The 16902-nt window shown below is 36.4% G+C and overlaps 1 protein-coding gene across 1 annotated transcript in view; it reads right to left on the bottom strand.

Annotated features, from left to right (window-relative positions):
- Anxa10 (annexin A10) overlaps nucleotides 1-16902 on the bottom strand; it is a 160688-nt gene that overhangs the window by 12203 nt on the left and 131583 nt on the right. The window contains exons 7-9 of the mRNA XM_087901193.1: nucleotides 12176-12289; nucleotides 7720-7810; nucleotides 5963-6042 (exon numbers count right to left, since the gene is read on the bottom strand). Of these exons, the coding sequence (XP_087757319.1) occupies nucleotides 5963-6042; nucleotides 7720-7810; nucleotides 12176-12289 (285 nt within the window). The remainder of the gene's footprint in view (nucleotides 1-5962; nucleotides 6043-7719; nucleotides 7811-12175; nucleotides 12290-16902) is intronic.

Raw genomic sequence — 16902 nt, 5'->3', positions numbered from 1 at the left:
CCAACTCAATAGAATTATCAAAGAAATTGAATATGTATACATACAGTTTGACTGCTCAAAGTATTGAATGGATAAAATTTGCCATATTAAATTAAATATTAAGCACTCTATTTTTTGCTAACACATACCTAGACACATCTAGAAAAGCATAATCATTCATAGAGAAATAAGTCTCACATTTTTAATGACTAAATTTGTAGTCCTGAAAATTTAGAAACAGGAGACAACATCTAAGACACGAAAGTGATTTTACTAGCCAGGGGGATTATGGGTGTCATTTTATCTTTAAGTTATGAATGTGTGGCAGTGCAAGATCCCTAGCGGTCTTACATTTCTATTTTGGAGGTACAAGAATAAATGATCTTAGAATTATTAAGACAATTATAGAATTATTAGAATTATTATATAATTATATTAATTATAATATATATTATATTATATATTATAATATATAGTAATATATTAAATATATTAATATATAATTAATTAATAATTATTAGAATTATTAAGACCAATTGTCTCTGGTCTAACAGTTAGAGAAGGACAATCACTAAATATCAATGGGATCTAGTTTATCATATGGAAATTCATTTCTAACAACCAATATCTTTGGGCTCTATTTCAAATTTCTTCTAAAAATTTTAATTTACAAAAAAGTGTATATAATTAAAGCATTATATCTTCTGTGAATGTATACTATTTATTTGACAATGTTATCACAGTAACTGTTAATTTTTATCTTATTTGAGTTTTGGCAGGCTTTGTTGTAATTTTGTCTTTTTTTTCCCCTCAGTGCTTTCATTACTCGGCTTCATGTAGTCTTTGTTTCTTTGCCTTGGTTTCATTAAAAATTATTCTGTCCAGTCTATACAACAATTCAACTTACCCACTCTGCCCAGCCCTACAATTTCTGTCTCCCACTTCCTGATTGGATACATTTTTCATCACTTTCAAAAGTTCTTTATTAAGTCCTTATTTATTATTGTCTAATAGTTTAATTTGCTGTGATAGATGTGAATTTCATAAGACCTAAAGACTTTGTTTCCTTTGTTTTCCAATGATTCCATATTGTCAGAAATCATATTTGTCATATTGTAAGTAACAAGGAGCTCCTCCTAGGTAAGGCAAAGAATGCTTTTGGATGGCAGACTTTTATATTTGCTTTCTAGATCTTCAAAGTGTGGTCTTTAACTATGCGGCTAAAGTCCTTCACTTGCAAATAATGGGAGAACTAGTTAGAGAATTTCTACAGTTCTATTTATATGAGCTTTTGCTTAGAAAGGTCATAATATTGTACATTTAGCTTGCAGTGGTATCCATCTGTATGTGAGAATAGGATTTGAGTAAGGGGAAAGATAAAAAAGAGAAATTAAAGGCAGAAAAACTGAGTACTCTTGATAACAAAAGGAGGTAATTCCATCGATGCCTCAATGTGCAGATTCGAGAAAGGGCCCTCCAGAGAATCCTGTGGGCCAAGATGAGGAGTGAGCCTGGAGTATTTAATCAAGTTGCTTCCCATCTCTTTGAGAAAATACTTATCCACAATGTAATTTGCACATGTTGATTAATTAATCTCCAAGAGACTAATCCTTCTTTACTTGACAGATAATTAGACCTTCCATCAATAAAGAGTACTAAAAGCCTGTAGGAAGTGTTGTGGGACAGTTTAATTACTGGCATCAGTTTTTTCTAGATGAGTGTGTTCCCCTTCAGTTGTTTCTTGGCAGAAAACCCTGTGTAGACAAAGTACAAGATTTTCCTCCCAGAAATCATAGCAGTGATTTTCACCCTTTGCAGCTCACAAATACCTTCAAGTTCTTATGTTCTAAGTCCCTGTCTTCATTCATATGCTGAAAAGGTGTATCTGAGTTTTAACGTTTGAAGAAGTAAATCTGTGAACAACCTTTCCTTTAATTCTGAAAATGAGGGTGCACACAGGATGTGATGTTGTGATTGCCACCATTGGAGAAAGAATGAATATCTGCACTGTGCAAGAACTGAAAGAAGAATTAACTCATATTCATGAATTTGGTGAGTAGCAATCTAAGTCTCAAAATTTAAGTCAAGTGATAAATCTAAGGATATAAAACTGAATTATAATAGAGAAAGAGGAAAAGATAACCACTTTGTCTGTCTGTCTGTCTGTCTATCTATCTATCTATTTATCTATCTAATCATCTATCATCTATCCATATCCTTTGGTGTGTGTGTGCGTGCATGCAGGCACATGTGTAATAGAGAGAAAGACAGAAAAACAGAAACAGCATATCTACTTGACGGCGTTAGAGTAAAGGGTAGGGGAGATCAATCTGAATTGGAGTGTTCCACGGCTCTGAGGTTAGAGGCTATTAGCTCACAACGTAGTCTCTCAGCAGAAATATGCTCCATAAACATTGGTCTACATAGCTAACTGACTCTCAACTTACCAAATAACTTTACGGAATCATAAATTCTACATCAGGGGTTCCAAGTAAAATCTTCACTAAGTGTAATCAAAGTCAGTAAAAATTTTTAAAATATCTAAAATCCTATTTGAAGTCATACAGTAAGCATTCTGAATCATCATAGAATGTCTGTCCTTCAAAAGCACTATAAATAAATGAGACAAATTAATTATATATTAGGGAAATTTGTTTTCTCTTGTCTGAGTTTACTAGCCCCATGATATGCACTGCTTTCATTTTTTGTATTTAGCATTTTGAGAATAGTACTATGAAACTATGGAAGTATATAATATTAAATAAATATTGTTTTTACGTATAGACTGCTAAGGAAAAGAAACAAGTAAAATTAAAAAAATAAAAAAGAGTAAGAACATTTTGGTAAAGCAGTAAATTAAGTAAACTGTTTCTTGCTGCCTGAAAAGTCTAAGGCTCAAGTCACACTCATTTTCTTATGTTGAAAATTTTACTATAATTCATGCTACTTCCAGGGCATACACACACACACACACACACACACACACACACACACACACATACTCAGAGAGAGAGAGAGAGACAGACAGACAGACAGACAGACAGAGAAACAGAGATAGAGGAAGAGAGAATATGCTCATGTTCATACTCCAGATATTAAATTTAAGAATCAATAATTTATCTTATCAATCTAAAATTGTATTAAGTGGAATTCAGTGTCAAAGTAATCCCTTACACCACACACCCACTCAGCCCCTATCTCCACAGACACAGAAAAGCACACATACCAATACACAAACACACACACACAGACAGACACATACATAGACACATACACAGACACACAGGCACACAAACAGATAGAGACACACACACAGACATAGACACAAACACATACATAGACACACACACACACAGATCCATACACAGACACATACACACACAGACACACGGAAATACACAGACATAGACACACATACACCTACACACAAAGACATACATACAGAGACACACACAGACACACATGCAGATACACAGACACATATACACACACAGACACAAACAGAGAGACACAGACACACGCACAGACACATGCACAGACACACAGACACAGACACAAACACACACACAGACACAAACACACACACAGATAGACACCCACACACAGACACATACACACAACATAGATAGAGAGACATATAGACAGATAAATAGATAGATAGATTATCTTTTCCTCTTGATCAACTATAATTCAGCTATATAGAAGAATCTCTGGAAACTCTCATTTTAATTTACATTACATAGCATCATTACCTTACAGTAAAAAAAAGTGATCTTCCTTCTAAATTTAGAGAATATCTTAATTAAAATTAAGAGGAAAAACTTTACCCAATATAACAAAATTCCAAATGTCCCATGCAGAACCCTCCACTGTGTTGTTGGTTCTGGAGGGGAAGTGACTTAATGAATGTGTAGATAAAATGAGGGAAGGAGCCTGAACCGTGGGGGAGAAGCTCTCATCAGAACCAGCTGTTCAGGTCTTCACGTGACCTTGAGAAATGGAATTTATTTGTCCTATGCTTTTAAGCAGGCGTTAAAAACAGGAACTGAACTCAGTAAGAAATTAGTTATCTTGCAAACTGAAGTTAAAGAAGAGAGAGGAAGTTTAAAAATCTGATTCTTTTAAGAGTTAGAAGGGGGAAATCCTTGTAAAAGCCAAACTATGTGACTGGAGAGTTGCAGAGTACTTGAAAGGGAAGAACAGGATATAACTTGACCTTACAGTAATAATTGGCTTGTTTTATTGTTAAGAGACTTACAGTTATGAAATAAAGAGACATAATGGGGATCCAAGAATGCAAAAATAAATAATCTAAAACATATATCTCAAAAAGTTTGGAGTGTGGGTAATTGTGCATGAGTCTAACTGTGACCAGAGAGGTCATCATTCTTCCAAGTTTTCAGGATTGTTAATTTATTTTGCTAATTGCTGGGCTGATATTTTTCATTTATAAAGGAAAAGCTTGCAGATTCAAAAATTATTGTTTTCCTTTAGGCACACTATAACACATACACACACCAGAACACAATCAGTATAACATACATACCAAAGCATCCACACCACAACACACATTACCTAAATTGAAAGAAAAGTTCACGGTCTTCAAGATGTCTTCTGAACCTGCAAGGCTTTGTACTTTTTTATTACTGTTTAAGTACTAAACACTAGCTCTACTTGAATTACTGAACACATATCCTTGACAGGATGATATGAACATTCAAAGGCAGACATAAAACTAAAAGATGATTATACTTTAAAATATTACTGTTATTACAATTAATTTGTGGAATGCTGCTGAGAAATGTTAATTGGATAGATATAATTGCATACCATTTAGTCATTATAGTAAAGAAGATAAATGGAAAGATATAATTTTAATTTGAAGTAAGGTTCCTCTTTGGTAATGTATCATATAAGAGAATTTGTAAAGGGTGCATTGAGATCTTTTGCTGGCAGTAAAATACAATAGGAGGAAATTCAATTCTGTATTTCATTGTACTGGCTTCTTGGATAATTTGTGCATGTATACACATACATACATGCTCTCTCTCTCACACACACACACATGCTCACACACAAACATGTTCACACACATATACACACATGCACACACACTTTTATGCTGCTGGACCTTAAACCTAGGTGCTTGCGCTGGTTAGGAAAGCATTTTATTGTTAAACTATATATATATATATATATATATATATATATATATATATATATATATATATATATATATCTCAACTCCCATACCTTAATTTTTTGTTCTTTGTTTTTTTATTTACAAAACATTTCTATGAATATTTGTATTACACTATTCTACTGAATCAGATGAGAAGTTAATCCACTTGCCATACAACACTAATTACAAAGTATCAGCCCAGGAAATTTAGTATGTCTTCAACTCATCTACTAGGTTTTTTTTTTATTTTTATTTTTTAAAAGGATACATGATTGAACAGAGATAGTTCAAAGGTTAAGAACATTAGCTGTTCTTCTTGAGGACTTGGGTTCAATTCTCAGCAGCCACATGGTGGCTCACAATCACTGTAACCCCAGTTTCTGGAAATCTTATGAGTTCTTCTGGCACCTGTGGACGCCAGGCATGCATGTGATGTGCAGATAAAACACCCACACACATAAAACTTTTTAGTTGGAAAAAAATCTAGACTTGATTTCTAATTCAAGTTATAAATAGAAAGTTAAATACTAAGTTTTCTAAATAATAATTTATGCACATATATGTGTTTGTAATAATTTGGAACATAGTAGATTTGCAATGTTTTAAGACAGAATTGACAGTCATACTTATGAAATATGTAAGTCAAGTTTTAAGTTAAGTGATTCAAACTTGGCTGATAGTAAATGCTGTTACATAGAATGTATGAATGAACTGTAACAAACTGGATTTTCTGTCATATTTAGTGAGGATGAAATGTGCCCATTTTTAAAGAGTACATATTATGGTTTTGTAACGTCATACCTGAACCAAGTTCATGAGAGTATCTCTGAAGTGTCCCGAGGTCTCTGAATAAATGTCCTCTTGAAGGTTATTGCTGTATTCTGAGTAATAAAATATCCATGTTAAAAGGTTATTACAGAACCTCATATCAATGGGATTTACATAGCTAATGCTACTCAATGCTAAGGATGAGGATGACATTAGTCAGTTTTCTGTTTTTTATATCACAAACTATGTCAAAACACCTGTATTCTAATGGTATATCAGCCTAGGTCTGTTTTACTGAAGAGCTAATTTTGAGCCAACATTGAAAAAGAAGACTGGAAACCACTTGTCAGTCTCGCATTCTGTAGATTGGGGTTGTTTTTTGCCATGTTGTAGACTGTTGGCCGGGCTAACCATTCTCTCCAAGTGTTCCATCTTATCTTAATGTTTCAAGTGGAAGTTCCTATTTCATTCCCCTTAAGAAAGTCTTGGGTTTTCTTTTCTTTTCTTTTTTTGTGAAGTGTGATGGTTGACTGGAAGGAATTCTCGATGTTCACAATATACAATGGTGCAAAAATCAAGGCATTACACATTTTTTTTAATATAAGAATTATCACCTTCTTATTTTAAAATGTGAAAACATTTAGTTTTGAAGTAATTTGTAGGGATGGTGATATTAAGTAAGAAAGTGTATTTGTTAAACAATGGTCACTGCTTGCTGTATTTTGTTCATACTCAAGATGTCTTTTGTGTAAAGGATAACACACGTCTGAATCAAGGTGTGGGGCACTTCCTGTCATACTAAGGCAACTACCTCATAGATATTTGTAGTCACATTTAAGGAAAATTTGTTTGATTTCCTAGGGATTATTCCATTTTCAGCAAAATAATAATTATTTTTTATTTAATGAACACATTGGTTTTGAGTGATTAACATTCATTATATTTATTGGCTTCCATATTTTAGTCTTTTGATTGATACATAACTGTATCAATCAAAATCATTATATGGTACAATATAATGTTAAAACCCATGAGTACATTGTGTAATGCTGTCCACCATTTATTATTATTTGATGCAGCCACTCCTCTCTGTTGGATACCTTGAGGTATAAAATACATTATTATTATTGCTCTTCACTGCCCTGTTCAACAGGCTATCAAAACTTATTCCTCCAGTATATGACAGTGTACCTGTTGATCAACCTCCTCATCCACCCTCCCACCTACTCCAGGGCTTCCAAAAATCCCATTCTATTCCAGTGAGTCATATTTCAAATGTCAGAGAACATTGCCTAATCTTGGTTGTCATCTTGACTCATCTAGGAGGAGGGACCTTCATTTAAAGAAATGATTCCCTCGGACTGGCATGTCAGCATGTCTGTAGTGGAATTTTCTCGATTGCTAATCAAGGTAGGAGGGCACAGCCTATTGTGGATGGTGCCATCTCTGCACAGATGGGTCAGGGCTAGACAAGATACGTTACTGAGCAAGGCAGGAGAAGCAAGTCAGTAGGGAGTACTGCTGCATAATCTCTGCTTCACTTCCTTCCTCCAGATTCCTGTTTGAGTTACTGCACTGACTTTTATCATAGATGGACTGGGACTTAAAGTTCAAATAATCTGCCCCTGTCTACTTACTTTTGGTCAGTATTTTATCATAATAACAGAGAAATAAACCAGACAGGTGCCTTAAAATGATTTAAAATACATAAAATGAAATACTTTTATGTGTTACTTGAAAAGTGTAATTGCACATGTACATAATATATACTTATTCATGTATTTTCTTACGTAAAAGGTATGCTTCTCGCATCTGGAAAATCTCCCCATTTGTTCTTGAAGCTAATATTTCAATGAGGCAGTTCTCATCAGTGCCTGCACCCTAAAAGTCAGAGAGAAATATGAAGACACTTTTATTTGAAACAATAGATTACTTTCAGTACAATACCAGAACAAAGCATTCATGGTGTTCTTAGAGGTGGCAGAGAAGAAAGAAAGAGCATTCAGGATAAAACTCATCTCACTCTTAGGTCTGTGGCAACTGTCCACTGTTGATGTCCCTGGAAAGATGATGTTGTCTGTCTGCTGAAATTTCATTCCTATACCTAAAACAATAGCATGGACACTTCCAATCAACATAGTAAAGCCTACTAAGTGGTTCTGCTTTCCTCTGGAGTGGAATTTGAAACTCCACGTGTTGCTGGAATACCAGCTCTTAAGTATTTTGAAATTAGAACACAGGTCTCATAATTTATTGAGTATATTTTGGTGACCTGTGCTTGCATCCCCCTGTCTGGAGAACTGTGCTCAGATTGCCACAGCACTGAAACTGGATGTTCTGCAGGATCTTAGAGCATACAAGGTTCTAATCTGTTATCATGGTCTTAAAGGTGGCACATCTCTTGCAGAAAGTCCATGGGACACCTTACCATTTTGTGAAGTGTTGAGAAATCTTTTCCCTCTCGACAGTCACATATGACCTCATTCTTACAGTTTTCTAGCATATAGTTTCACAAGAAATAGGATTGTCATGTAAAATTTGAAAAAAAATGTGATTGGCCGGAATTGACTGAAATTTTTAAAATCACTCTTCTGATCAGTGAATATTATAAATAAAATTAATATGTCTTTAATTTTTTGTCTCTTGCTTCAGCCTCACCTCTGTCACATACTGTGGTGTTCTGGTCTTTAGAAAGCACACTATGAAGAATTTTAAGCGCCTCCATGAGTCTAATGTCAGCATTCAAAAGAAGTCAAAGGCCCCTTTCCCCTATATCTCATACAATAAAATCTATAACAAATCTGTAATTTATTTCATGAAAATGACTTTTCTGTAAGATCATAATTCTTTAGAAGTAAAATTTTAATGCACCTCAGCAGTATTTCCATATGTATTTAATTTAAGAACATAAAAATAATAATATCCTTGACACTTTGTCTCTGATTCAGTATTTATTTTGTTTCTTAGGCAAATGTTCATGAGTAAATTTAAAAGATTCTTTTGATTTTAAATACATTTTCTTTAACTTGAGAACACATATGGAAGAAAGACAAAAGTGAGTAGCTCTAAGGACTAACTCACTCATACCTGTTGAAGCTGAGGTTGGATATGACTATGCTTGAGACACTACTACCAAGAAAAGGCTGACCCCAGCCTGTTGTCTCAGAGATGCCATTTTCCCAGAAAGCCTCTTTTTACCATAGTTGCCATGGTACATATAGACATAAGTCACAAAACAATCCCAAACTAGTTTGAAATTATGATTAATAAAAAGGTTATTTATTTAAGGGGAAAACTTACAGATAACTGTCCTAGACAACTGCCCGCTGTGCAACCAGGAACAGAGTCTAGTAGCCGGAAGCAGAGCCAGAAGCAAGAGAGAGAGAGAGAGAGAGAGAGAGAGAGAGAGAGAGACAGCAGGGCTACAGCTGCTTTTATTATTAAAGCAAAAGAGACCATGCCCAAGTGGGCTGGTATCTTAAAGGCTATTGATTGAAGGAGCAGAAGGAGATTCTGCAGCATCTTCCCTTTTTGTTTAAGTAATAGAGTTCCAAACCTGATACAAAACAATACACACTAGGAACAGATATCAAGTATAAGTTTAGAATTACAATCAGCATAAACAATATTAAGCAAAAACATATGCTAAATGTTTTAATAAACATTCTATCTTAAGGAGTGTAAGTCTTGTATTGGAAATAGCTTTGCTAGATCATAAGAGGACAGTAACTACGACTATCTAATCTTCAACTCCATTGAAGGCCTAAGAAGGGAGATAATATTAATTGAGCAAACAGAAAATACAATCAAGTGACAATTGTCTATATTCTTCCAATTATGTTTTAAATAAGCACTGATTGGCCAGTAGCCAGATAGGAAGTATAGGCTGGATAACTAGACAGGAAGTAGAGGTGGGTTAAAGAGAACAGGGGAATTCTGGGAAGGAAGAATCCCATTGCTCCCCAGTTCTGTCCAGAAACCAAAGAAACAAGATGTGACCTGCCCCGCTGAAAAAGCTACTGAGTCATGTGGCTAACATATATGAGAATAATGGGCTAAGGTAAGATATAAGAGTTAATAAGAAGCCTGAGCTAATGGGTCAATCAGTTTATCACTAATGTAGACTTCTAAGTGATTTCTTTGGGGCTATATGGCTGTGGGACCTAGTGGGAGGACAGAAACCAGACAGGACAGAAACTCCGACAACAAATGGCACCCATGTGGACAACTGCATTCACATAAAGCCTAACAGAGCTTGAGAAATAATTCTAGACAGAAAATAGAGTTAAGCATGACTTATTGATAGCAGCTTTTTCTCAGATGGACTCTGCTTACTAAAGGCAAGCACTCTCATTTAAGAGAGACTTCCTGACTCAGCTTTAACTGTAAAACCCTGCAGCTCTTTAAGAGGTCCTGCCATGAAACACTTAAATGGTGTTGATAAAAGCTGACCACATGCTTTTTGGTTTTTAGCAGCAGCAGGAAAAAGCTGCACCATTTTAAAATGCTGGCTTTCTAGGCCATCCTGACAGTGAAAACTCTGACTCTTTGAGGCAAGATGTCTGGCTACAGAGAAAGCATTTGAGTATTGCTTGTGGACACACTGTTGCAGCTTTCTGGCTGGCAAGCACCTTGAAACACCATAGATTTTTGGCAATAAACATGATTCTGGCTGGTACCTCTGCCATGAGCCTGGAATTTCAAAAGGCTAAGGAATGGGCTGAATCCAGAGGTCAAAGCCACAGTTTTAATTGTCTCCATATTTCTTAGCAAATTAAAGACTTATGTGGTCAGAAAAAAAGAGAGATATACAGTAAAGAGAGAGCCAAAGATGAAGAAAACCTCTAAATGGTTTACAGTGTGTTAAAAATATATGCAGGCTTGAGAGAGAAAAGAAAAGTGATAAAGTCCTTAAAATAAAAAAAAGAGAGTAGTTGGGTGTGGTGGTACACACCTTTAATCCCAACACTTGGTAGACAGAGGCAGGCAGACCTCTGTGAGTTCAAGGTGTGGTGGCACACGCCTTTAATCCCAATGCTTGGGAGGTAGAGGCAGGTGGATCTCTGTGAGTTCCAAAACAGCCTGGTCTACAGAGGGAGTTCCAGGACAGCCCAAGCTATATAGAGAACCTGTTTCAAAAGAGTAAAAGTAAAAATAAAAGAAATAGAGGTGAAATTAAAGTCACATAAAGATGGAAAATACACAGAGAATCTGGATATTGTATGTTATTATGCTCTCTTTGAATTGTTTGAATGTGGAGGAAGGAGCAACAGCTGCTAAAAGATATTTGTTTATAAATGCTGCTAAATTAATCCAATATAGGTATTTTGAAAATATCCTTGACTTCAAAATTTAAGTTAAAAGGTAGGTTACTTTGGAGAAGAGATTTTGCTTTTGTTTCCTCAGGAACTGAAAGGCTGCGGATTCATTCTGAGTTAAGAAAAATCAGGTTTGATCAAGGAAGATCACCTGAGAAATCTCCTGTAGGAACAGATGGTCTGGATGTCTGAGTTCTACATCCAGAACAGATTTAAGATTGCTGCCTGAGATGATCAAGACTCACAGGATACTCCAGTCAGGACTTGATCATAATTCTAAATTTTCTTTAGGTCCCCATAGGATTATCAGCACCCCCAACCAGTAGGAAGTAGACTGGAAAACCACACCCACATTCCCAAAAATGGACTATAGATGTTCTTTTTTGGGGGGGGGAGTGGTGTGGGACAATCGTCTATATTCTGTCAATTATGTTTTAAATAAACGCTGATTGGCCAGTAGCTAGGCAGAAAGTAGAGGTGGGTCAATGAGCGCAAGAGGATTCCGGGAAGGAGGAAGCCCATTCCTCCCAATTCCTGTCCCAATCACAGAAGAAGGAAGATGTGATTGCCCTGTTAAAAAAGGTACCGAGCCATGTGGCTAACATAGATAAGAATAATGGGTTAATATAAGTTATAAGAGTTAATAAGAAGCCTGAGCTAATGGGCCAATCAGTTTATCATTAATATAGACCTCTGTGTGATTTCTTTGTGGCTAAACAGCTGTGGGCCCTGATGGGAGGAAAAAACCAGGCAGGACAGAAACCTGAGATGACAGGTACATATTAAATGTTCTCCTTTGTCTCCCCCATAATAAACTACAGGAGCATCCCAAGGAAGCCTCTGTTGAAATCTGAGCCTGTCCCTGTCATAGATGTATTATTGGATCAGTCTGTGTCTGATGCAGGTATATTACTGGGTCAGTCACTACCTTCATAGCATGCCAGAGTTCATGAGCATCATAAGATGGTGGGGGGTACATCAAGCCCACCATCACTTCTTTGAAGTGAGATGAAAGTTGTTCCTTCAGATCTGCAATCAGGTCCTATGGAGCAAGAAGGAAACATAAAAAATTATAACCCTAATTTACAAGAGAAATATGACTGTGATCAGTCTTCTATGAAAATGTCCTTTCTCTAGTATTAGAACCTAAGTGTGGTTTGGTTTTGACACATACCCTCGGGTTATGCCAGACAATGGACTGGAGGAATGAAAATGAAATGACTACTTTAATCCCATCTATGAATGGCAGAGTATGTGGAACTTTTAGTCACATCAGCACAGGAGCTATTTCTATAATCCCCAACTCTCATGCCTCTTTTGGTTTCCTTGTAAAAATAAACTATGAACCTGTAAGCATTTCAGTTTGGGGTCTTTAGTTTCCTGGATAGAACTAATGAATCACCAATCCTTAAATAAAATATGTGATTTACTTTAGTTTCTCATTATATAAATCTTTTTTAGTAGGGTGTACTTGGTTATTTAGTGGACTAAAACCTTACAGAAATTCATTAATCATACAAATTTCTCAAATAATAGTCACATTATTTAAGAGCTTGAACATTAAATACTTTAAGAGCAAAACATACATGCTAGATTTTAGTTTTTGGAATGCAGATACAAAATATTAAACAAAATTTTAGCTTTGATTTCCATTTTTCTGGTATGTGAAGAAATTAAAAACTGCTAAATTACATTTCTGAATGTTGATCAGGACAATTGAGAGATGCTTAGTGTTTATTCGGTTTTGCTAAAACCTGTAGAGTGTATCTAGATCTACTTAAAAGTGTACAACCTTATTCAGTATTTTACACTAAGTCGTAACAAACTCTAGTAGAATAAATTCAAACATGTCAGACTTTATTTGCAAGGCTAAGTCAATATCAGAAGAGATAAACTTGAAAGACAGAGAAGACATTGGCCAGGTAAAGTAGGATGTCTGTATGGAGTTCTCAAACTAACAGTAAGTCAGTATCAAGTTGGTTTGAAATCTAAATGTTTCTGGAGACTCAGACATTGTTTATCACAACCTGTTTTCAAGACACAGAGAAATGCTCCTGAAAAATGGGGATCTGAACAAAGTAGATGGGAGAGAGTGTGAGGGTTTACATAACCACGATTTATTGCTGCTATCTCCTAGGAGGGACTTTGATGATGTGAAAAGAATTTTGATTCTCTGCATCAAATCTATAATTAAATGTAAGTGGTGCACTGTTCAGGAGAGAAATAAGAGACAGTGCCTCAATGTGGTCTATTTGTAGTTTTTTGAAAAAGTCTTACTGCTTAGCTAGGTTGGCTTTGAATTCCCTATCCTCCTGCCTTGGCCTCCAGAATGCTGTGATTACAGGTGTGTACCACCAAGGTCTGGCAGTCTGTTTTGTACTGAATGTAGGGTGCTGGGAGCCTAGACAGTGAGTACGGCATATATTTTGTGAATGCGGAGTTTGTTTTCAATGAGGTATAGAATAGTGCACTGAAAATGTGAATACACATGGACAGATTCACTGTGCCTTTCAGAAGAGATAAGAACGTTCAGGCAGCAGATGCAACCGTGAGACACATGGATTGGCTCCTGGCCTACCAGTCTTCCTTTCACCCTAAGCTGATTCCTTATTTGACACTCATATAATTTTAAATTTATTTTATTATAATGATCTAAGTATGTAATAAAACTTCATATGCATATATATTTTTTCAGTGTCTATTAACACACAAATTGTCTCAAAAACTTTTAAATTCAGCATTTTTTCTATACAACAGGGTTGTGTACAAAACATATAGATAGAACATGTGTAAAATGTAAATGAATATGTAAAAATAAACACATAAATAATGTGGAAAAAGAAATAGTTTTATTATGTGCAGAGAATAGATGTACTATTTAACCTAAAGATAGCGTTAGCATACCAAGTCTTTGGTTTAGTTTTTAAGTACATTTGTTTAATCACTTCTCTCAATCCATGTGAAATAACAGCATTTTTATTTTCTAGACAAATATCGCATATGCAAACTGAGGTTAGAATTGCCACTAGATGGCGATATATATCTATAGTTTGTAGTGGTGTGTGCGTCTGCATGCGTGCATGCTTGCGTGCGAGTGTGTGTGTGCAGGCGCCGGCGCGCATGTTGAGCGAGAGAGAAAGAGAGGGAGAGAGAGAGAGCTAGAGTGAGTTCACTTTCAAAAATGCAGTTAAATAACAGTTTTGTGAATGAAGCCGTATATATTAGACACCCTTTACTGTCACTGTTATAGTTATTAATCTTGTTTAAATTATTGTCATGAGATTGAAAGAATATTACTAAGTTTCTTTGTATTTTCATTACTCCGAGTAAAGAAAACAGCAGCCCTCCTCACAGGATTGGTCTAAGCATTAAAGGATTGCATGAAATTGTTTAATAATATTTTTACCACTTCAAAATGTACTCCCAAAGTGTCATTCCCTACAAACTATTAAACAAAGCCTACAAATAAGCAGTGTTAACTATAAACGGTCGCACTACAGTATAGTTTCCATCTCCCTGTCTTCCTAGTCTCTGTCTCTTTTTATCTATCTCCGCAGCTAGGAGTTCTGTTTGTTATCGTTCCTCTCTTCTATTTTCACCAAGTCCCATTGTCAGAACGGTCTGTTGTCTCTAACTGGGAAACACAGTCATACTCTGTGGGCTGCACATATGGTGATTCTGTAGGAACACAGCGGGGATGAAATGTTCCCATCGCTTAATGACTCTTGGTTTCATTATTTGAGCACGTCTGTGAGGTTCATGCGATGACGTCACCCAATGCTTTGCTCAGCCCCTGTGCTTATTAAGCAGCGTGTTGATAAGCAACCGTTGCTGCTTCCACTTCTGGAAACTCTGGCCAGGCCTTCATCTTTCTTCTACAATAACAGAGCAGGCATCTGGTGAGTTTTTCTTCTGCGCTTATGCCCTACATTCTCTTTGAGAATCTGACGATAATAATCTGTAGAAACACAAATCAGAAAATCATTCTTCTGCCTTAAACGTTCCCCCACACCCAAATAAACACTGTCCTTCTATATTGCTTACGGTTCATCTCTGAAGAAAGCAGACACAGGATATGTCGTTGCATGTAACTATACGATTCTTACCGGGGTCGACATGGTACATTCTGATCACCTCTTGGCCTCCACCTCTCTTGTCCTTACTCCTGATTGGCCAACTCTAGCTATGGTGGTCATCCCCCTGCTTCCGGAACAGCAGATCTGTTCTGCTGTCTGACTTTGGACTTCACTCCACCTTTTATTATGTTCCTCCCAAGTGTACCCTTACCCCTCAGCCTTCTCTGAAAAACTCATAGCCACTTAGTCCAGCAATTCCCGCATTTTTCATCTGGCTCTCTCTTTACTCCACAGTACCTACTGTCTTCAAACTGACATGTTTTACTAGGAATGGCCCTTCTCACCAAGGCATGGAGTGGCTCCACCATGGCAGAGATTTGACCTCCTTTCTCCATAGTTCTTTCATCAGTCCCTGTAGCTGTACCTGCTAACTACTAAGTACAAAATAAGAACAGTGAGCAAATGAATGGATAGGGGAGCATGTAATTCAACCATTGTTTGTTTGTAGTTATTCTCGGCAGTTTGAAAACAAACAAGGAAAGCAATCTCTGCTGCCAGCAGCCTCCCATGATTGGAGGGTGCAGAAATCAGGGTAATAACCTGAGCACAGTGTACAGCAGGGCGAGGCCTATTGAGATACGAATAGCATGCTATTATCAGGGCACCAGGAAGGAGACTGTGCCTTCAGCTGGGAAGATAAATATTGAATTGTATGTTTAAATAAGTATACTTTGAAAGTTCAAAGAGGAACACGCAAATCGGCTTCCTAATTAGAGCCTTAAATTCTTACTTGGAGCTACATAAATAACTTCTCAGGTGCAACCTTTGGAGTGTGACTTTCCCCAGCCTCATTGCTTCTGATTTCCTCTTTACTGAAACCTTGCCCTGAAGCAGACTCCATTGGAATCACAGCTTGGCCTTCCATTAAGCTAATAAGTACTTGCTTTTCAAATTGAGCTGCTCTGTGCAACCACCAAACCCTTTCTGACCACTTTGATTAAATTAAAAATAAAACAATGCTTTCTCATCCATGGTTTCTTTTATTTGCATCTTCAAATATGCCCAATGGGGTCATAGGTGACATCTTCTTTGTTTGAATAGACTCAGGGGAACTGTTTCATGTGTTTTTAACTTAGATTCCGTTTCCTAATTAATCACAAAATCAGGCCTATTACTGAAATACTCAAAAGGCAAGCTCACAGATGGAAGGTTAGAATCTCTTGTAATTCTACTCAGTATGTGACCCCTGTGCAAACACACAATTGGGTTTCATTACAAAGACATTTGTGAGACTGGTGTCACTTTGCTACATTCTTTCACATAGCTACTCTGCACAGGCACTGTCACATCTTCTTTATTGCGTCATTCCTAGTGGATACATGGGTTGTTGATTTTTTTTGTCTGATGAAAATGATGACTATTTGGTCTTCTAGAGAAGTATGGCATATTGAAATTGAAACAGTTTGGATCTTGAATATTCTTTGAAGGCTTACACATTAAATGCTTGGTCCTCAGGGTACCTATATTTGGAGGTGATGGAACTTTTGTGAGGAGGGACCTATGGGAGTTTCTTAAATCA

This window comes from Myodes glareolus, chromosome 23 (assembly GCF_982192425.1).
Source record: "Myodes glareolus chromosome 23, mMyoGla1.1, whole genome shotgun sequence".
In the NCBI taxonomy this organism is placed as follows: Eukaryota; Metazoa; Chordata; class Mammalia; order Rodentia; family Cricetidae; genus Myodes; species Myodes glareolus.
Note: the sequence above shows the minus strand (reverse complement) of the source record. Positions and strands in the feature narration are given on the sequence as shown.